General features: G+C 37.5%; 2 protein-coding genes across 2 annotated transcripts; both read left to right on the forward strand.

Annotated features, from left to right (window-relative positions):
- Positions 1-1,489: 1,489 nt before the first annotated feature.
- Positions 1,490-2,120, forward strand: LOC105497914 (small proline-rich protein 2E-like). Its single transcript, XM_011769445.3, has one exon. The coding sequence runs from the start codon at positions 1,509-1,511 to the stop codon at positions 1,725-1,727; it is 219 nt and encodes a 72-aa protein (XP_011767747.2). The 5' UTR covers positions 1,490-1,508; the 3' UTR covers positions 1,728-2,120.
- Positions 2,121-17,050: 14,930 nt separating this feature from the next.
- Positions 17,051-17,333, forward strand: LOC105497913 (small proline-rich protein 2E-like). Its single transcript, XM_011769444.2, has one exon. The coding sequence runs from the start codon at positions 17,051-17,053 to the stop codon at positions 17,240-17,242; it is 192 nt and encodes a 63-aa protein (XP_011767746.2). The 3' UTR covers positions 17,243-17,333.
- Positions 17,334-22,017: the final 4,684 nt, after the last annotated feature.

The following is a 22,017-nucleotide window of genomic DNA, read 5'->3' on the forward strand; positions in this document are numbered from 1 at the left end:
ACAAGTGCCTCTATGAGGAGTGTGTAGGACAACTTCAAAGACAAAAGGAATATAGGAAAAATCTAGGGTTCTGTGAGAGAAAGATAGAGGTGGAACAGAAAATTTCAGGCTTGAACAGAGTCAGCAGAAGGCAAGATGTGGTCAGTGCCTTCAAAACCAGAGATAGGTATGATGCTGCTCTGTTTACAATTCCAGGGAGGTGAGTTGACCTGGCTGTGGTCATATAACTTAGCAAAAAAATCTGGGGCCAGAACTCAGGCCTTTGTTAGGTCTGTCTGTCCTTCTAGCACATTGGCAAATTGTACGAGGAAAGCCCAGGTGGAGATGGGTTAATGTTCAACAATGTGGCATTCAGCTAAAGTGGATCAGGGCAGGAAGTTTTCTGATTTAGGGAAGGTGTTAGACAGGAAGCATTCATTGCCCCCAATCAAGAAAGAGAGTCCTTGACCACCAGTTAGAGAATCCCCCAAGTCCCTCTTTGCCATAAGTCACTGAAACTGAGACCTAAGGCAGGGCCTCCGTGAGTCAGGAGCACTTAATCCAGTGGACAGATCCCAGAACACGGTATTTCCCAGTCTGAGAATCCCTGTCATGCCACTTATGGATAAATTTGCATTTTAGTTGGGACATTGCTGGACCAGCCCAGTTTGGGCAGTTCCATTTCCTGCTGGGTGGGGTAGCAGGCCCTATAAAGAGGTTCTCTGCTGCACAACTTCTAAACTCCTGGTACTTGAGCACCGATCTGCTTTGGAAAACCTGGTGAGTCTGCTTCCTTGAGTTCTCTTCTTTTTGACCTGAAATGTTGAATTTAATCAAATCCAGCAAGTCTGGTGGATCCAAACCTATGATCATGGAGTTGATGGTACTTAGTGGATGGAACTATAGGATTAGACTATGTGATAGAGTGTTTTATATTGCTTTTTAAAAATGTACAGTTACATATTCATATGGACAGAGAAGTTAATAGGAAAGCTTTGGTTGGAAGAAAAGGATGAATCTTTTTCTCTTTTCCGTATTTTCCTGGTGTCCTTTTCAAAGGTTTGTGTCTTAGCAGGCGTGAGAGCCTGCACTTCTTCCTGAACAGCCCTTTGCTCTATGCTCAAGTCAACCCACCGGTGCTTTACAACAGATAATGATGATAGGAATAGCTTGTGAGATTGCCCAGGGGGTCTGAACTTGTGACTGCCTTTCCTGAAGATGTTAATTTCCTGGATTAACATGCTTGCTTCTTTATTACAGGGATGTTTTCTTTGGAGAAATTGTATGAGGAAAGGCAGGATTTCCTAGAAGCAACTTACTAAAGTGGAAAGGAAAAGACAAGAAGTCATGAAAAGGGAGCTAAGAGTTTAAATAAATTTTTGGAGATTGGAGAAATAATATGTCATGTTATTACATAAGCTTTAATGATATGCCATGGTAGTACATAAGCTTTGGCTTCTCTCTCTGGAGGATTCCTTTCCCGTGAACACTGTCGTATCATTTCTTTCAGATTCTGAGACTCCAGCAGGATGTCTTACCAACAGCAGCAGTGCAAGCAGCCCTGCCAGCCACCTCCTGTGTGCCCCACGCCAAAGTGCCCAGAGCCATGTCCACCCCCGAAGTGCCCTGAGCCCTGCCCACCACCAAAGTGTCCAGAGCCCTGCCCACCTCAGCAGTGCCAGCAGAAATGTCCTCCTGTGCCACCTTCCCCACCCTGCCAGCCAAAGTGTCCACCCAAGAACAAGTAACAGCTTCAGGATCCATCAGGACCATGAAAGGATAAGAATAATTGGCTCACCTCGTTCCACAGCTCCACCTTAGTCTTCTCATGAAACCTTCCATGGATACACAGGGAGCTTCCTTCCCTTTAGCTTGTGATCTGTCCAGAATGTTCCTTGATTGCAAAATATTTCCTTTCTGAGGCTGCCATACTGCCACTGTCCAGGTGGAGACTGAACAAAGGAAGTCCTCGGCTTTGTCGGTTCCCAGAGCTTCAGAAGAAAGAGCTGCAGCTCTGTCCCTGGGAACCATCAGAGAATTCTGTTGATATTTCCTGTGTCTGTCTGTCCCCTGGGCATGAGCTTCTACTACCTGTGCAGTTGTCACTTCCTTTCACTCCCTGAATAAAGTATCTTTGCATAATATTTGTGAATGGATCTTTTGTTTCTTTTTCAAATCTGCTTTATTAGCAATGTGATATGATCATTTGTATTTATTCCTACCTTTCTGTGATCCTCAGGGAAGATCTTACAATTGTTGCTATATGAATTTTGGGTCATAGCAAGTATTATTTCTGTATCATTTTATACCCCTTTTATTTTTCTTAGTGTTTGATTGATTTGCAGAACATATTATTCTACTTCTCCAAATGTCTATCTTTTTACTGCAAAGTGAACCAAACAATATTTACATCATAAAGTAGTCTAAGTCATAAAATCTAATTTCTATCTGAAATTTGGTTGGCACAATGCCTGACACATAATAGCAGTCATTTAATTGAGGCTTATTAGCAGCAATATATCATCATTTCCACCACAAGCATCGTCATCATCATCATCATCAACCCCCCCGACTACAACCACCAAGATATTTGTTCCAGAAAGAGAGTGGCTTGGATATAACGGATATAGGAAATAGGAAGACTCCCTACTGTTACTTTTAATTGATTCATAATGCTTGTACACATTTATGGAATACATGTGATATTTTGTTACATGGATCAAATGTGTAATGATCACGTCAGGATATCAGGAAATTTAGGGAATCCATGACCTTGAGCATTTATCATTTCTCTCTTTGCTGGGAACATTTTAATTCCTCTCTTTTTGCTATTTTGAAAAATACAATACATTGTTGTAAATTAGTCACCATGCTCTGCTATCAAATATTTAAACTTACCTCTTTTACGTATATCTATGTTTGTACTATTTAACCAGCATCTCTTCATTCTCCACCCCCTGAACATCCTTCCCTGCTTCTGGTATCTATCATTCTGCTGTCTACCTTTATAGATCAACTTTTGTAGCTCCCACAGATGAGTGAGTACTTGCAGTATTTGTTTTTCCCTGTTTGACTTGTTTTACTTAACATAATGGCCTCCAGTTCCATCCGTGTTGCTGCACATGACATGATTTTATTCTTTTTTACAACAAAATAGGATTTCATTGTGTGTCTATACAATATTTTCTTTTTCTATTTATTCGTTAATGGACACTTAGGTTACATATTTTTGCTATTGTGAATAGTACTGCAATAACCATGGGAGTTCAGGCATCCGTTTGATGGACTGATTTCTTTTTCTTTGGATAGATACACAGTAGTTGAATTTCAGGATTGAACAGTGGTTCTGTTTTTAGTTTCTGGAGAAATCTTTGTATTGCTTTCCACTGCGGCTGTACTAATTTACATTCCCGCCAGAAGTATATAGACTTCTTTTTTCTTTGCGTCCTGTCCAGCATCTGCTATTTAAAAAAATTTTTTTTATTTTAAGATCAGGGGCACATGTGCAGGTTTGTTATATAGGTAAATGCATATCACTGGGGTTTATTGTACAGCTTATTTCATCACCCAGTTATTAATCATAGTACGCATTAGTTATTTCCCCTGATCCTCTCTGTCCTCCTAACCTTTACCCTCCAATAGGCCCTATTGTCTGTTGTTCCCCTCTATGTGTCCATGTTTTCTCAGCATTTAGCTTTCAGTTATAAGTGAGAACATGTGGTATTTGATTTTCTGTTCCTGCATTAGTTTTCTGAGGATAATGGCCTCCAGCTCTACTCATGCTCCTGCAAATGACTTGATTTCTTTTTTTATGGTTGCATAGTATTTCATGGTATATATGTATCACATTTTCTTTATCTTGTCTATCATTGATGGGTACTTAGTTTGATTCCATGTCTTTGCTATTACGAATAGTGCTGCAATGAACATAACATGTGCGTGTGTCTTTATGACACAGAATGGTTTATATTCCTTTGGGTATATACCAAGTAATGGGATTGCTGGTTGGAATGGTAGTTCTGTTTTCAGTTGTTTGAGTAGTTGCCACACTGTTTTCCACAATGGTTGATCTAATTTACACTTCCCCCAACAACGTATAAGCATTTGTTTTTCTCTGCAAGTCTCCAGCACTTTTTATTTTTTGACTTTGTAGTAATGGCCATTATGACTGCTGTGAGATAGTATTTACATTTCTCTAATGATCAGTGATATTGAGTTTTTTTTTCATATACTTGTTGGCTATGTGTATGTTTCCTTTGAAATGTGTCTATTTCTGTCCTTTGCCCACTTTTTAATGGGGTTGGGTTTTTTTTCTTGTAAATTTGTTTAAATTCTTTATAGATGCTGAATATTAGACCTTTATCAGATGCACGCTTTACAAAACTTTTCTCCCGTTCTGTAGGTTGTCTGTTTACTCTGTTGATAGTTTCCTTTGCTGTGCAGAAGCTCTTTGGTTTAATTAGATCCTATTTGTCAATTTTTATTTCAGTGCAATTGCTTTTGGTGTCTTTGTCATAAAATATTTGCCTGTCCCTATGTCCAGAATGGTATTGCCTAGGTTGTCTTCCAGGGTATTTATAATCTGGGGCTCTGCATTTAAGTCTTTAATTCATCTTGAGTTGATTTTTGTATATGGTATAAGGAAGGCATCCAGTTTCAATCTTACGCATAGGGCTAGCCAGTTGTCCCAGCACCATTTATTGAATAGGGAGTTCTTTCCACATTGCTTGTTTTTGTCACATTTTTTGGTGATCAGATGGTTACAGGTGTGTTGCTTTATTTCTGGGTTCCCTCTTCTGTTCCATTAATCTCTGTGTCTGTTTTGTAGTAGTACCATGCTGTTTTGGTTACTGCAACCTTGTAGTATAGTTTGCAGTTAGGTAGCATGATGACTCCAGCTTTTTTGTTTTTGCTTAGGATTACCTTGGCTATTCAGGCTCATTTTTGATTCCATAGAATTTTATAATTGTTTTTTCTGGTTTTGTGAAGAATGTCATTGGTAGTTTGATAGGAGAGGAATCACACTGAAATTGTAAACTGCTTTGAGGAGCTTGGCCATTTTAACTGTATTGATTCTTCCTATTAATGAGCTTGGAATGTTTTTCCATTTATTAGTGTCATCTCTGATGTTGTTCAGCAATGCTTTATAGTTCTCTGTGTAGAGATCTTTCACCTCCCTGGTTAGTTGTATTCCTAGGTATTTTATTCTTTTTGCCACTGTTGCAAATGGGATTGTGTTCCTGATTTGGCTGTTGGCTTGGCTGTTGCAGGTATATAGGAGTGCTAGTGATTTATTTTTGTATGCTGTTTTTGAATCCTGAAACATTGCTGAAGTTGTTTATCTGATGAAAGAACTTTTGTTCCTAGACAACAGGGTGTTTTAGATATAGAATCATGTCATGTGCAAACAAGGATAGTCTGACTTCCTGTCTTCTTATTTTGATCTCCTTTCTACCCTTATCTTTCTTTCTTTTTTTTTTTTTTTTTTTTTTTTTTTTTTTTTGAGACGGAGTCTCGCTCTGCCGCCCAGGCTGGAGTGCAGTGGCCGGATCTCAGCTCACTGCAAGCTCCGCCTCCCGGGTTCACGCCATTCTCCTGCCTCAGCCTCCCGAGTAGCTGGGACTACAGGCGCCCGCCACCTTGCCCGGCTAGTTTTTTGTATTTTTAAAGTAGAGACGGGGTTTCACCGTGTCAGCCAGGATGGTCTCGATCTCCTGACCTCGTGATCCGCCCATCTCGGCCTCCCAAAGTGCTGGGATTACAGGCTTGAGCCACCGCGCCCGGCAACCCTTATCTTTCTTGATTGCTCTGGCCAGGACTTTCCATAGTACGTTGAATAGAAGTAGTGGGAGAGGGCATCCTTGTATTCTGCCGGTTTTCAAGGGGAATGCTTCCAGCTTTTCCCTATTCAGTATCATATTGGCTGTGGATTTGTTACAGATGGCTCTTATTATTTTGAGGAATATTCATTTGTTTAATACCTAGTTTGCTGAGCATTTTTAACATGAAGGGGTGTTGAATTGTATGGAAAACCTTTTCTGCATCTATTGAGACAATCATGTGATTTTTATCTTCAGTTCTGTTTATGTGATGAATCGAATTTATTGATTTGTGTATGTTAACCAATCTTGCACCCCAGGGATAAAACCAACTTGATTCTGCTGGATAGACTTTTTGATGTGCTGCTGGATTAGGTTTGTCAGTATTTTGTTGAGAATTTTTGCATCGATTTTCATCAAGGATATTAGCCTGAAATTTTCTTTTTAGGGTTTGTGTCTCTGCCAGGTTTTGGTATCAAGATGATGCTGGCTTTGTAGAATGAGTTAGGGAGGAGTTCCTCCTCTTCAACTTTTTGGGATGGTTTCAGCAGGAATGGTACCAGGTCTTATTTGTACATCTGGTAGAATTTATCTGTAAATATCCCCTTTGTCATTTCTAATTGTGTTTATTTGAATATTTTCTCTTTTCTTCTTTATAGTCTAGTTGTAGTCCATTTATTTTATTATTTTTAAAGTAATTCCTGGATTTGTTGACATTTTGATTTTTTTTTTTTTTTTATATCTCAGTCTCTTTCCGTTTAGCTCTGGTTTTGGTTATTTCTCGTCTTCTGATTGCTTTGAGGTTGGTTTTCTCTTGGTTTCCTCGTTCTTTTAGTGTGACGTTAGGTAGTTACACTGATATCTTTCTAACTTTTTGATGTGAGCATTTAGTGCTACACATTTCCTCTTAATACTTCTTTAACTGTGTCCGTAGATTCTGGTATGTTGTATGTTCATTCTCATTAGTTTCAAAGAACGTCTTGATTTCAGCCTTAATTTGATAATTTACTCAAAAGTCATTCAGGAGCAACTTATTAAATTTCCATGTAATTGTATGGTTTTGAGTGAATTTCTCAGTCTTGATTTCTAATTTCATGGTGCTGTTTTCTGAGAGACTTGTTGTTATGATTTCAGTTCTTTTGTATTTGCTGAGGAGTGTTTTATTTCCCACCATGTGATTGATTTTAGAGTTTGTGCTGTGTGGCTAAAAGAAGAATGTATATTCTCTTGTTTTGGGATAGAGAGTTTTGTAGATGTTTATCAGGTCCATTTGGTTCTGTGCTGATTTCAGGTCCTGAATATATTTGTTAAATTTCAGCCACCATGATCTGTCTAATACTGTCAGTGGGGTGTTAAAGTCTCCCACTATTATCATGTGGGAGTCTAATTCTCTTTGAAAGGCAATAAGAAATTGCTTCATGAATGCGAGTGCTCCTGTGTTGGGTGCATTTATATTTAAAACAATTGGATATTCTTGTTGAATTGAACCCGTTACCATTATGTAATCCTTTTTTTTTTTTTTTTTTGGTCTTTATTGATTTTTGTTGGTTTAAAGTCTCTTTTGTCTGAAATTGGGATTGCAATCCCTACTTTTCTCTGTTTTGTGTTTGCTTCACTCTCAGTTCCTTCCCTCTGAAAATCTGTTAAAAGTGGGCCAGTTGTCTCTATTCCTCAGTGGCAGCTGTTCTAACTCGCTGCGTCTAGTTGGCCATCTTGCCCAGAACCACAGGAATTAGCTGGTATGTTAAATGTTTTTGAGGATTTTTTTGCATCAATATTCATGAGGAATATTGGTGCGTAGTTTTCATTTCTTGTAGTGTCTTTGTCTGAATTTTCCATCAGTATAATCCTGACTTCATGGAATAAGACAGGAAGTATTCTCTATTTTAAGTTTTCTTTTTTTGATAGAGTTTGAGAAGGATTGGTATATACTTCTCCAATAAATCTTTCTGGGTCAATGCTTTTCTTTCTTGTGAGATTTTAGATTAGTGATTCAATCTCCTTACATTTTACACAACTGTTCAAATTTTCTATTTCTTTATGATTTGGTTTGGTAGAAAGTGTGTTTCTAAGAATTTGTTCATTTCGGCTGGGTTATCTGATAAGCTGACATCGAATTGTTCATATTTTCTCTTAAAATTCTTTTCATTTCTGTAAAACCAGTAGTAACTTCCCCACTTTCTTTTAAGATTTCAGCGATTTGAGTGTTACATCATTTTTCTCTTCTGTAGTTAATCTAACAATTTGTCAATTTTGTTGCCTTTTCAATGAAATAAAACTTGGTTTTACTGATTTTCTCTACTTTTTTCTTATCTTTTATGTATCTCTATTCTAGTCTCTCACATTTACTTTTTTGGGTTTGGTTTACTTTTCTTTTTGTAGTTTCCTAAGGTGTAACATGAAGATATTGATCTGAGAATTTTTTAAATTAAAAATGTATGTGTACATGTGCATAACGTGCAGGTTTGTTACATATGTATACTTGTGTCATGTTGCTGTGCTGCACCCATCAACTCGTCAGCACCCATCAACTCGTCATTTACATCAGGTATGACAGTTGAAAAAAAATGTATGTGGTTATGGCTATAAATTTCCCTGTTAGCACTGCTTTTTCTGCAATCCTGAAGTTTTGGTATGATGTGTTTTTGTTGTCAGTAGTCTCAAGCTATTTCTAATTTTCCTGTGCTTTCTTATTTGACATGTTGGTTGTTTAAGAGTGGTTTTTGTTTGTTTGTTTGTTTGTTTCCAAGAATGTGTGAATTTTCCAGTTTTAAGTTGGTTATATATTTTTAGTTTCATTACAAAGTGATTGGAAAAGTACTTTGTATGATGTTAGTCTTTTAAAATATATTAACTTATTTTCTAGCCTAGTATGTGGCCTATCCTGGAGAGTGTTCCATGTTCTCCAGAGAAAACTGTAGGGTGTATCCTGCTGTTGGTGGGTAGAGTGTTGTGTATTTTTTCGTTTGGACAAAATGGTTTATATTTTTAAGTTCTCTATTTTCTTTTTGAATTTCTATTATTCTAGCCATTTTTGAAAGTGAAGTATTTAAGTTTTCAACATTTATTATAGAACTATCAATTGCTTTTAATTTCTCTCAATGTATCTTCATATGTTTTAGAGTTCTGATGTTAGGAAATGTATGTTTATAACTTCTATATATTCTGGGTGAACAAATCTCTTTATCAATATATATGTCCTTTATAGTCTCGTAACAGTACTCAACTTAATTGTGTCTGATGTTATTGTAGCCACCTCTGGTCCTTTGTTGCTACTATTTACATAAAATATCTTTTTCCATCCTATTACTTTCAACTCCTCTGTGTCTTTAGTCGTAAAGTTAGTCTCTTGTAAACAGCAAATAGGTGAATCAATTTTTTTATTTACGATCCATGCTTCCAATTCTGTTGCTGGGGAAAGTTTAATTCACTTACATTTAAAATAATAACTGATGAGGTAGGTTCTATTTTTGCATTTATGCTTTTCTCTATGTTATCTTCCATCAGTGCCTGATTTGTGTTTAGTTTTTTGTTTCTGTAGTACAACTTTTTAAATGGTCTTTTTTCTATTGTGTATTCTAAAATATTTATTTTGTGGTTAAAGTGGAGACTGTATATAATATCTTAAAGTTATACTAATCTAATTAGCATTAACACCAACAATTTTAATTGCATAGAAAAATTAACTCATACAACCCCTTCCTCTTTTTATGTTTTTACAAATTACGTCTTTATACATTGTATGTTCACAAACATAGATTTGTAATTATATTGTATACATTTGCATCTTAAATCTTGTAGAAAATAAAAAGTGGAGTTACAAGTTAAAATTACAATAATGCTGGCTTTTATGTACTTGTGCATGTTTATCAGGTACTTTTATATCTTCATACAGTTTCTCTTCAGCATCTTTTTTATTTAGAGACTGTGTCTCTCTCTGTTGCCCAGGCTGGAGTGCAATGGTGCAATCTCAGCTCACTGCAACCTCCGCCTCCTGCATTCAAGCAATTCTCCTGCCTCAGCCTCCTGAGTATCTGGGATTACAGGTGCACACAACCACACCTGGCTAATTTTTGTACTTTTAGTACAGATGGGGTTTCACTATGTTGGTCAGACTGGTCTTGAACTCCCGACCTCGTGATCCGCCCACTTTGGCCTCTCAATGTGCTGGGATTACAGGTGTGAGCCACCGCGCCTGGCCCAACATCCTTTTATTTCAACCTGAGAGGCTGTCTTTATCATTTCTAATACAGAAAATCTAGGGGCAATGAACTGCCTCAAGTTTTGATTTCTGGAAATGTCATAATTTTGCTCTTATTTTTAAGGACAATTTTGCTGGCTGTACAATTTTAAGTTGAAAGTGGTTTCTTTCTGGAATTCTACAACCTTGAAAGAAATCACTTTCAACCTAGAATTCTACAGCCTTGGAGATCATGAGGCAGTAGGATGATATATTGAAAATTACTTATTCAGAAAACTACTTCTGATAAGAATTTGGTCAACCACTTATTAAGGATCCCTTAGATATGATGATTCACTTCCTTCTTCCTCCTTTCAATATTCTCTCTTTTGGTAATTTAATTATAATGTGTCTCAGTGTGGGTGTCATTGAATTCGTTGAACTTGGAGTTTGTTGCACTTTTTGGATGTGTAATTTTGCATTTTGCAAAAATCATAAAAATGGAACCATTTTAGAAACAGTATGTAGCCTTTGAGACTGAGTTTTTTTTACTTATCAGTTTGCATTTAAAATTCATTCATATCTTTGTATTTCTTGATAGATCATTCCGTGCTATCACTGCATAGTGTTCCACTGCATGGGTTTAATGCACCACAGTTTATCGATTCATTTATTGAAGGGCATCTTGGTAGATCACACTTCTTGGAATTTATGCATAAAGCTGCTGCAATCATTTGAATGCAGGTTATTTTTGCTGAAATATTTTGAAATGTACTAAATCAAAATTTGCTGGATCGTATTGTAAAATTGTGTTTATTTCTGTGAGACTGTTAGTTTTGATTGTTGTAATAATGTTTATGTTTTATTTCATATATTTATAACTTACAGTAGAATTTCAGCTCTCCCCTATGTTAGATTTCAAACAGTTTTTTTCTCTTCAAGAATGGCGATCATTAAAAAGTCAGGAAACAACAGGTGCTGGAGAGGATGTGGAGAAATAGGAACACTTTTACACTGTTGGTGGGATTGTAAACTAGTTCAACCATTATGGAAAACAGTATGGCGATTCCTCAAGGATCTAGAACTAGATGTACCATACGACCCAGCCATCCCATTACTGGGTATATACCCAAAGGATTATAAATCATGCTGCTATAAAGACACATGCACACGTATGTTTATTGCGGCACTATTCACAATAGCAAAGACTTGGAATCAACCCAAATGTCCATCAGTGACAGATTGGATTAAGAAAATGTGGCACATATACACCATGGAATACTATGCAGCCATAAAAAAGGATGAGTTTGTGTCCTTTGTAGGGACATGGATGCAGCTGGAAACCATCATTCTTAGCAAACTATCACAAGAACAGAAAACCAAACACCGCATGTTCTCACTCATAGGTGGGAACTGAACAATGAGATCACTTGGACTCCGGAAGCGGAACATCACACACCGGGGCCTATCATGGGGAGGGGGGAGGGGGGAGGGGGGAGGGATTGCATTGGGAGTTATACCTGATGTAAATGACGAATTGATGGGTGCTGACGAGTTGATGGGTGCAGCACAGCAACATGGCACAAGTATACATATGTAACAAACCTGCACATTATGCACATGTACCCTAGAACTCAAAGTATAATAATAATAAAAAAAAATTTTTTCACAATTTTGTTCGTGTTTCCATGTTTTCCTTTTTGACTTTTTTTGGAAGGAAACCACAGCCTGTGCACATTCACTATCTTGAAAAGATTCTTACAAGGAGAAGTGTCTGATTCATTCTATCATTTAGCATATGTCCTTCTTAATCTCATTAACACTAAGCAAGCTGTTTACATTACTAACAGCTCTTGAAATTATGCTCTTAAATATTCTGATCTAACATATAGAGAAAATAAAAGTAGAATTTATAAGGTCTATTCACTTTGGGAAGGTTAGTGCTAATGAGCTATTCAGTTTCTTATAAGGATTTAGCCTAAAATTTAAGTAATTTGCTACCAGAAGGAATGTGATATTTGTTTTTTTTTTTTTTTTTTTTTTTGAGACGGAGTCTCGCTCTGCCGCCCAGGTTGGAGTACAGTGGCCGGATCTCAGCTCACTGCAAGCTCCGCCTCCCAGGTTTACGCCATTCTCCTGCCTCAGTCTCCCAAGTAGCTGGGACTACAGGCGCCCGCCACCTCGCCCGGCTAGTTTTTTTTTTGTATTTTTAGTAGAGACGGGGTTTCACCGTGTTAGCCAGGATGGTCTCGATCTCCTGACCTCGTGATCCGCCCGTCTCGGCCTCCCAAAGTGCTGGGATTACAGGCTTGAGCCACCGCGCCCGGCCGGAATGTGATATTTGAATGAGTGTTTTTTAAATGTCCTAAAGAGTTAACCACATAACAGTAAACTAAATTGGAGGTAACATTAAATATATTTTCACACAGAATGCTAAATATCCATATATGTTAATATTTTACAAATGAACACATCCACATATTGCTAAATATTGTATTTAGATTTATTTGCTTGTATTAACTTAATTCAGAGGAAAGTCTCAGAGAGTCCAAACAACTAGGAACTGATCTAAATTTCTGCTTAGATTAACTCTCATTTTTATCACATAAGAATAAATGTCAGGATCAGCCCATCTTATTATTTTTGCCCACTTCATTCAAATCATATATTTGCATTTGCTTTGTCCTAAAAACTTCTGGCACACACTTAAAATAAGGATGACATAAAAGATCTTAAAGAGAAAGCAAATACCTTTCTTAACCATACACAACTTGAAATTGATATTTTGCTTCTATCTCTTTCATTAACAATGTGTTACTTTAGCATTTTGAGCACTGTCTGTAGCCTGTGCTAAGTATTTATATGCAGTCTCTGATTTAATGGTTTTCTCATGACAATTTAGTGGTAGTTACCATTACTATCACCATGTTCTATTATCCTTACTACCTGTCCTGCTAATCATCCGTTTCTTCCAATTTCATCATATCATGGCCAATTTATGCTTTTTATCCACCTGGCTCTTGGATAGTAGATTTTGTTACTATCATTCCTGATTTTGTTACTCTAGAACAATCTCCCAATTTTGGTGAATGATTTCACAGATACATACAGCTATTGGGTGTCTGTGGTTACTACAATTTTCGCATTTGGAGAAAACACCATTTGTAAACATCTGTGTGTATATGTCAATAGTATGAGGAAGGGGTATTATTATTGGGGTTTTCTTCAAGAGAGATTTTAGAAGGGATGTGATCAAATGTAGAGCTATAACAATAAAACAACTGCACTTACATCCTGCCCTACCTTTTGTGTCTAGCCAACAGTGCTGAAAACAAACAAATGAAAACAAAACAAAACGAAAAAACTCTCTCTCTCTAATTGGGCAATGGACAGGCTTGTCTATTTTTAGCTTCTCAAAGTAGAATTTTAAGATTCTTTACTCAATAATAGGTAACATTTGAAGCATACTTTGAAAAGTTAAATAAGAACGTAAACATCATCTGTAATTACACCAGCCAAATATAATCACATTTAATATGTTGTTTCATGCTTCCTATCTTTTAATAAATATGTTAATGAAAATGTTATCATGATTTACATACATTTTTGGTATAATTTGAATGTTTTAAATAATATTACATAATCTCCCAAAATGTCTTTCCTAATTACTTTCAGAATTCTACCATATGTTTATCTGATTTATTGAATTATGGAAGGGCAATGCAGACTAAGCCTTCTATTCAGAAATAAAAGCAGAAGGCAGATATGCATGGGGACTTGCAGTTACTATTTCTCTTAAGATATCAAGAATATTTTACTACAATTCCTGTTTCTTTAGTTTTTTCATATTTTGTTTTATATCTTCATTTGCCAGCACTATTTTGTATAGTAGAATGTATCATAGGAAGATGTGAGATAAAATGTTGAATCAAATATTAGACCAAATAAAAGTTTTTATTCTTTCTTGTCATTTTTATGAACTAATAATTCATACTTAATGATCCCTGAGAAAATTAGGAAGTAGGAATAATAGGAATGAACCTAAGGTTATCAGACTCTTAAGAAACATAAAGCTAGGCTCTTTAGACATGAAGGTAGATGATAGATAAATAAAGACCCATGGAGTGTGTGTGTGTGTGTGTGTGTGTGTGTGAAGTATGCTTCACTCCATGTCTCAGGGCCTGGATGTCCTAACTTGGGGAAGCTGTGACTATTAGCTGTCCCTCTTCATATTGTGGACATTCCTCATGTGGCTGGTCTGTGTGGAACTCTGAGTTTCAAGTTCACCACCTCAACTTATAAAGTGAGCCTGTCTGAGATGCTGAGGGCACTAGGGCTGCTGCCACTCTAGTGCCTGCCCTGGTGTGATGAGCCTGCTGTTTGAGTGGGGTGTTCTCAGAACAGGAGTCTCAGGGTGTGACTCAAACTGTGTTATCTCACACAGTGATCTCATTTGGCAGCGAATTCTTCAATTTTGCATGGCGGAAATCAGATATTTCTTTAAGGATTTGTGTTTTAGATGTGATGTCAGGCTATTGGGGAGTAGTAGGGGACCTACTGAGTAAAGACCCTTTACTTTGCCCAGTGAAGTATTTGGCATGTGTAATAGTCTATAGGAAGCATTGGGCGAGAACACTATTTGTAAATATTTGGCCTCAAGGTTCTGACGTGATGGCTCTATTTCTATAGTGTCCTGGCCAGTGGTGATCTTACCCAAAAGCCCTTCCTTACTGACAGGAGAAATAGCAGTTCTGGGTACCTAACCTGCTTAACTGAGGGATGTGATGCTGGATTGATTCAACACTTGTTCTTCCTGGAGCATAGCTGGTGACTGCTCTAATAATTCTGAGTCTTTCCTCTTCCTCGTTCCCCTCTCTTATCATCTACTTGCAAAACCACGTCCTCGGAAAGCTTCCTGATTAATGGTCTAGATAAGGAAGCTCTAGAAATATCACTTTAAATGCTTAACATACAATATTTAGAAAGCTTTACTGATTGCAAGAAGAGTTTAAAAAAGATATGAAAGAACAATCACTAAATGCATTGACAACATATGTGTTAAGTGAACAATATGTGCCAAAATGGACAGATGAGAGGTGTACATTGGGGTGTGAGTTGATAATCCAGCAGGTTGTGGGATTAGAGGGTCTATAGAAAAGACAAAGGAAGAACATACAAACACATTTCAAAACACTGTCTTTCAAACACCTAAAGCCTGTTTGGAAATAGAGAGCAAGAATACATGTTGGATTATACTTAGTTTTTATTTTCCCCTAGATTTCAGACTTTAAGTACTCTGAACTTCTGCACTCTGCAAACCTACTTCTAATTATTTACATATGATAATGTGAATCTATGCAGCTTGTTCTCTATAGGGTGTTCACAGGGAACCATATGGGCATGGTTCAATACATAGGTTTTGAGTGAACGCTTGTAACTTTGGTTCCATTGTCTCTATTTCCTTAAGGTGGTGTCCAAGAGTACATTTTTGTAAGTAAAAAGGCTATAGTACACATCCTTAAGGGCAGCAAGTAGAAAACGTGCTGGGGAGACTCAACCTCACTTTGGAATCTATCCTGGGGGACAAATGCCTCTACAAATGGAGTGGAGAAGACAGTTTTAAAGAGGAAGATAATATAGGTAAAATCTGGAGTTTTATGAAAGAAAGAAAGAGGTAGAAGAGAAAATTTCAAGCTCAACCAGGGTCATCAGGTGGCACAACGCGGTCAATGCCTGCAAACCCAGAGGTAAGTATTATTCTCCCTGTTTACAGTTCCACGGAGGAGAGGTGACTTGCCTGTGGTCATACAACAGAGCAAAGAAAAGGCTTGGACTAGAATCAGGCCTTTGTTAGGTCTCTCCTTCCTTCTAGCACATTGGCAGATTGCATGAGGAAAGTAGAGGTATAATTGAGTTCATGTACAACAATATGGCATTCAGCTAAAGTGAATCAGGGCAGAAGTTTTATGATTTAGGGAAGGTGTAAGACAGGAAAAGATCTTTGTTCCCAATTAAGAAAGATATTCCTTGACCATCAGTTAGAGATTCTCCCAAGTCCCTCTTTGCCGTAAGTCACTGAAACAGATCCGAGGCAGGGCCTCCGTGAGTCAGGAGCACTTAACCCAGTGGAGCGATTTCAGCACAGGATATTTCCTATTCTGAGTATCCTGCACATGCCAGTCGTGGATAAATTTGCATTTGGCTTAAGAAATTGCTGGATCAGCATTGTTTTGGGTAGTTTCACTTCCTGCTGGGTGAGGTAGCAGGCTCTATAAAGAGATCTTCTGCTGCACGACTCCTAAACCCCTGGTACCTGAGCACCGATCTGCCTTGGAGAACCCGGTGAGTCTGCTTCCTTGAGTTCCTCTCTTCTTTGTGCCCTGAAATGTTGAGTTTAATCTGAATATAGCACGTTTGGTGGATCTAATCCTATGAATGTTGACTTGATGTTACTTAGTGGATGAAAATTTAGGGTTAGAGCACAATGATATGCTATTTTAGCTTTCTTTTGTTATACAGGTAGGTATCCATATGGACAGAGAAGTTAAGGGGTAACCTTTGATATGAAGAAGAAAAAAGAGCAAGGATTTTTCTTTATTCTCTGTCTTTCCAGTGTCCTTTACAAAGGTTTGTGTCTTAGCAGGTGTGAGAGACTACAGTTCTCCCTGAGCAGCCCTTTGCTCTATGCCCAAGTCAGCCCACTGGGACTTTATAACAGATAATGATGAAAGGAATAGCCTATTAGATTGCCCAGCGGTCTGAACTTGTGACCACCTTTCTTGAATTGGTTGTTTTCAGGGAAATAACATGCTTGATTCTTTATAACAGAGATAATTTATTTGGAAAAATTGTATGAGAAAACACAGGATTTCCCAGGGACAATGAAGCAATTTGTTAAAGTGGAAGCGAGAAACCAGAAAGTCGTGAAAAGGGAATTAAGAATTCAAATAATTTCTTAGAGATTGGATAAATTACATTCCATGGTATTACACAAGCTTTGGCTTCTCTCTCTGGAGTCCCTTCCCACAAACACTGTCATATCATTTCTTTCAGATTCTGAGACTCCAGCAGGATGTCTTACCAACAGCAGCAGTGCAAGCAGCCCTGCCAGCCACCTCCTGTGTGCCCCACGCCAAAGTGCCCAGAGCCATGTCCACCCCCGAAGTGCCCTGAGCCCTGCCCACCTCAGCACTGCCAGCAGAAATGTCCTCCTGTGCCACCTTCCCCACCCTGCCAGCCAAAGTGTCCACCCAAAAGCAAGTAACAGCTTCAGGATTCATCAGGATCATGAAAGGATAAGGATATTTGGCTCAACTCATTCCACAGCTCCACCTGCATCTTCTCATCAAAGCCATCCAGGGATACACGGGAGCTTCTTTCCCCTTAGCCAGTGATCTGCCCGTGATGTGCCCTGACAAAAGCTTCCCTTTATGATGCTGCCATATTGCCACTGTCCAGGTGGAGACTTAGAAAGGAAATCCTCAGCAGTGCCCGTTCCCAGAGCTCTGAAAGAAAGAGCTGCAGCTCTGTCCCTGGGAACCATCAGAGAATTCTGTTGATGTTTCCTGTGCCTGTCATGAGCCTGGGCATGAGCTTCTACCACCTGTGCAGTTGTCACTTTCCTTTCACTCCCTGAATAAAGTATCTATGCATAATATTTGTGAATGGATCTTTGTTTATTTTCAAATGTGCTTTATTAGCAATATCATGTAATCATTTGGATTTATTTCAATCTTTCTTTGATTCACAGCAGGATCTCACAATTTGGGTCATACCAAAGATTATTCCTGTATCACTTTAAACCCCTTTTATTTTCCTTAATTAGCATTTGATTGATTTGAGGATGATATTATTCAACTTCTCTGAATGTCAGTCTCTTTACTGCAAAGTCAGCAAACTAACATTTACATCACAAACTAGTCTAAGGCATAAAATTTGATTACTATCTGATATTTGGTTGGCACAATACCTGACATGTAATTAGTTGTCATTTGGTAGAGTTTTATTTGCAGCAACATATCATCACTGTTTTCACCATCACCATCATCATCGTCATCATCATCACTCCCCACTACAAGCACTACTGTATTTGTTACAGCAAGAGAGTGGCTTGGGTGTAACTAACATAGGAAATAAGAAGACTAATGTTACTTGTATTGATTCACAATACTTGTACACATTTACTGCATACATGTGATTTTTTTACATGAATAGAATGTGTAATGATCAAGTCAGGATATCAGGAAATATCGGGCATTCATCACCTGGAGCATTTATCATTGCTCTTTGTTGGGAACATTTTAATTCTAGCTATTTTGAAGCATACAATACATTGTTGTATACTGTAGTCACTTTCCTCTGCTATCAAATATTAAAACTTACTCATTTTATGTATCTATATGGTTTTACTCATTAACCAGTATTTCTTCATTCTCCATCCCCCTGAACACCTTTCCTTGCCTCTGGTATCTATCATTCTACTATTCGTCTTTATAGATCAACGTTTGTAGCTCCTGCATATGAGTGAGAACATGCAATATTTGTGTTTCTCTGCTTGATTTATTTTACTTAACATAATGACCTCCAGTTCCATCCATGTTGCTGCCAATGACAGGAATTCATTCTTTTTATTATAATGGAATAGTATTTCATTGTGTGTATATACATATTTTCTTTGTTCATTCATTCATTAATGGACACTTAGGTTATACATCTTTTCTATTGCAAATAGTACTGCAATAACCATGGGGGTTCAGGCATCCTTTTCACGTACTGATTTCTTTTCCTTTGGATGGATACACAGCAGCTGGATTGCTGGATTGAATGGTAGTTCTGTTTTTAGTTTTTTGAGAAATCTTCTTACTGTTTTCCATAGCAACTGTACTAATTTGCATTCCCACCAAGAGTATACAAGGCTTCTTTTTTCTTTGCACCCTCTCCAGCGTAGTTTTTTTTAACTTTTGTTTTAAGTTCAGGGGTACATGTGTAGGTTTGTTATATAGGCAAGCTCATGTCACATATAGGCAATATGGTTATTTTTCCTGATCCTCTCCTTCTCCATACCCTGTGGTAGGTGCCAGTGTCTGCTGCTTTGAGGTGTCCCTGTTTTCTCATCATGTAACTCACACTTATAAGTGAGAACACGCGGTACTTGAATTTTTGTTGCTGCATTAGTTTGCTAAGGATAATGGCCTCCAGCTCCATCTATGTACCTGTATTCCATGGTGTATATCTACCATATCTTCTTTATCTAGTCTATCATTGATGGGCACTTAGTTTAATTCTGTGTCTTCACTATTATGAATGGTGCTGCAATGAACATAACACATGCATGTGTCTTTATGATATAGAATGGTTTGTATTCCTTTGGGTATAAGCCAAGTAATGGGATTGCTGGTTGGAATGGTAGTTCTGTTTTTAGTTCTTTGAGTAATTGCCACACTGTTCTCTTCAATAGTTGATCTAATTTACACTCCTACCATCAGTGCATAAACATTCCTTTTTCTATACAACATTTCTAGCACCTTTTATTTTTGACTTTTTAACAATAGCCATCTGACTGGGGTGAGACAGTCTCCCATTGTGGTTTTGATCTGCATTTCTCTAATGATCAATGATATTGAGATTTTTTTTTAATATGCTTGTGGACCACACACATGTCTTCTTTTTAAAGTGTCTGTTCCTGTCCTTTTCCCACTTTTTAATAGGGCTGGTTTTTTTTTTTTTCTTGTGAATTTCTTTAAATTCCTTGTAGATACTAGGTATCACACCTTTATAATATGCATAGTTTGCAAAAATTTTCTCCCATTCTGTAGGATATTTTGATGGTTTCCTTTGCTTTGTAGAAGCTCTTTAGTTTAATTAGATCCTACTTGCCAATTTTTGTTTTTGTTGCAATTGCTTTTCGCATCTTATTCATGAAATCTTTGCCTGTCTCTATGTCCAGAATGGTATTGCCTAGGTTGTCTTTCAAAGTTTTTATGGTTGTGGGTTCTACATTTAAGTCTTTAATCCATCTTGAGTTGATTTTTGTATATGGTGTAAAGAAGGCATCCAGTTTCAATCTTCTGCATATGGCTAGCCAGTCCTCCCAGCACCATTTATTGAAAAGGGAGCCCTTTCCCCATTGTTTGTTTTTATCACCTTTTTAGATGATCAGATAGCTACAGGTGTGATGCTTTATTTCTAGCTTCCCTATTCAGTTGCATTAGTGTGTATCTGTTTTTGTGAAAGTACCATGCTGTTTTGGTTGCTGTAGACTTGTAGTATAGTTTGAAGTCAGGTAGTGCGATGCCTCTAGTTTTTTTCTTTTTGCTTAGGATTGCCTTGGCTATTTGGGCTCATTTTTGGTTCCATATGAATTTTAAAATAGTTTTTTTTTCCTAGTTCTGTGAAGAATGTCATTGGTGGTTTGATAGGAATCACACTGAATCTGTAAATTGGGCAATATGGTCACCTTAATGATATTGATTCTTCCTATTTATGAGCACAGAATGTGCTCCCTACATTTGTGTCATCTCTGATGTTGTTCAGCAATGTTTTGTAGCTCTCTGTGTGGAGATCTTTCACCTCCCTGGTTAGTTGTATTCCTAGGTATTTTATTATTTTTGCCACTATTGTGAATGAGATTGTTTGTTAATTGGCTTTTGGCTTGTCTTTTGTTGGTGTATAGGAGTGCTAGTAATTTTTGTGCATTGATTTTGAATTCTGAAACATTGCTGAAGTTATCAGCTAAAAGAGCTTTTGTTTCAAGACTATAGGGGTTTTTTTTAGACATAGGATCATGTCATGCACAAATACGAATAGTTTGACTTTCTGTCTTCCTATTTTGATGCCCTTTCTCTCTTTATCTTCCCTGATTGTTGTGTCCAGGACTTCCCATACTAGGTTGAATAGGAGTGGTGAAAGAGGGCATAATTGTCTTGTGTTGGTGTTCAAGGGCAATGCTTCCAGCTTTTCGCCATTCAGTATGATATTGGCTGTGTGTTTTACGTAGACAGCTCTTATTATTTTGAGGTAAGTTTCTTTTGTATCTAGTTTATAGAGAGTTTTTAATATGAAAGAATTTTAAATTTTATGGATAGCCTTTTCTGCATCTATTGAGATAATCATATGATTTTTGTCTTTAGTTCTGTTTATGTGATGAATTGCATTTATTGATATGTTTATTGTTGAACCAACCTTACATCCTAGGGATAAAGCTAACTTGATGGTGGTGGGTAAGCTTTCTGATGTGCTGCTGGATTCAGCTTGCCAGTATTTTGTTGAGAATTTTTGCATTGATGTGTGTGTGTATGTGTCCCTGTCAGGTTTTGGTATCAGGATAATGCTGGCCTCATAGAATGGGCTAGGGAGAAGTTCATCCTCCTCAATATTGTGAAATAGTTTTAGCAGGAATATTTATTTAGCAAAACAAGAGCAGATACTAGCTCTTGTTTGTATATCCAGTCGCATTCAGCTGTGAAGTTGGCTTGTCTTGGGCTTATTTTGATTGGTAGGCTATTTATTACTGTTTCAATTTTGGAGCTCATTACTGGTCCTTTCAGGGATTCAAATTTTTCCTAGCTCAGGCTTGGGAGAGTGTATGTGTCCAACAATGTATTTGTTTCTTCTAGATTTTCTAGCTTATGTGCATAGAGGTGTTCATAATATTCTCTTATGGTTATTTGTATTTCTGTGGGGTCAGTGGTAATATCTCCTTTGTCGTTTCTAAATGTATTTACCTAGATTTTCTCTCTTTTCCTCTTTATTAGTCTAGTTAGCGTCTATTTATTTCATTAATTTAAAAAACCCACCTCCTGGATTTGTTGATCTTTTGAATGATTTTTCACGTCTCAGTGTTCTTCAGTTCAGCTCTAATTTTAGGTATTTCTTATTTTCTGCTTGCTTTGGGGTTGGTTTTCTCTTGATTCTCTAGTTCTTTTAGTTGTGATGTCATGTTGCTAAATTGAGACCTTTGTAACTTTTTGATGTAAGCATTTTGTGCCATAAATTTCCCCTTAACACGGTTTCAGCTGTGTTCCAGAGATTCTGGTATGT

This window comes from Macaca nemestrina, chromosome 1 (assembly GCF_043159975.1).
Source record: "Macaca nemestrina isolate mMacNem1 chromosome 1, mMacNem.hap1, whole genome shotgun sequence".
In the NCBI taxonomy this organism is placed as follows: Eukaryota; Metazoa; Chordata; class Mammalia; order Primates; family Cercopithecidae; genus Macaca; species Macaca nemestrina.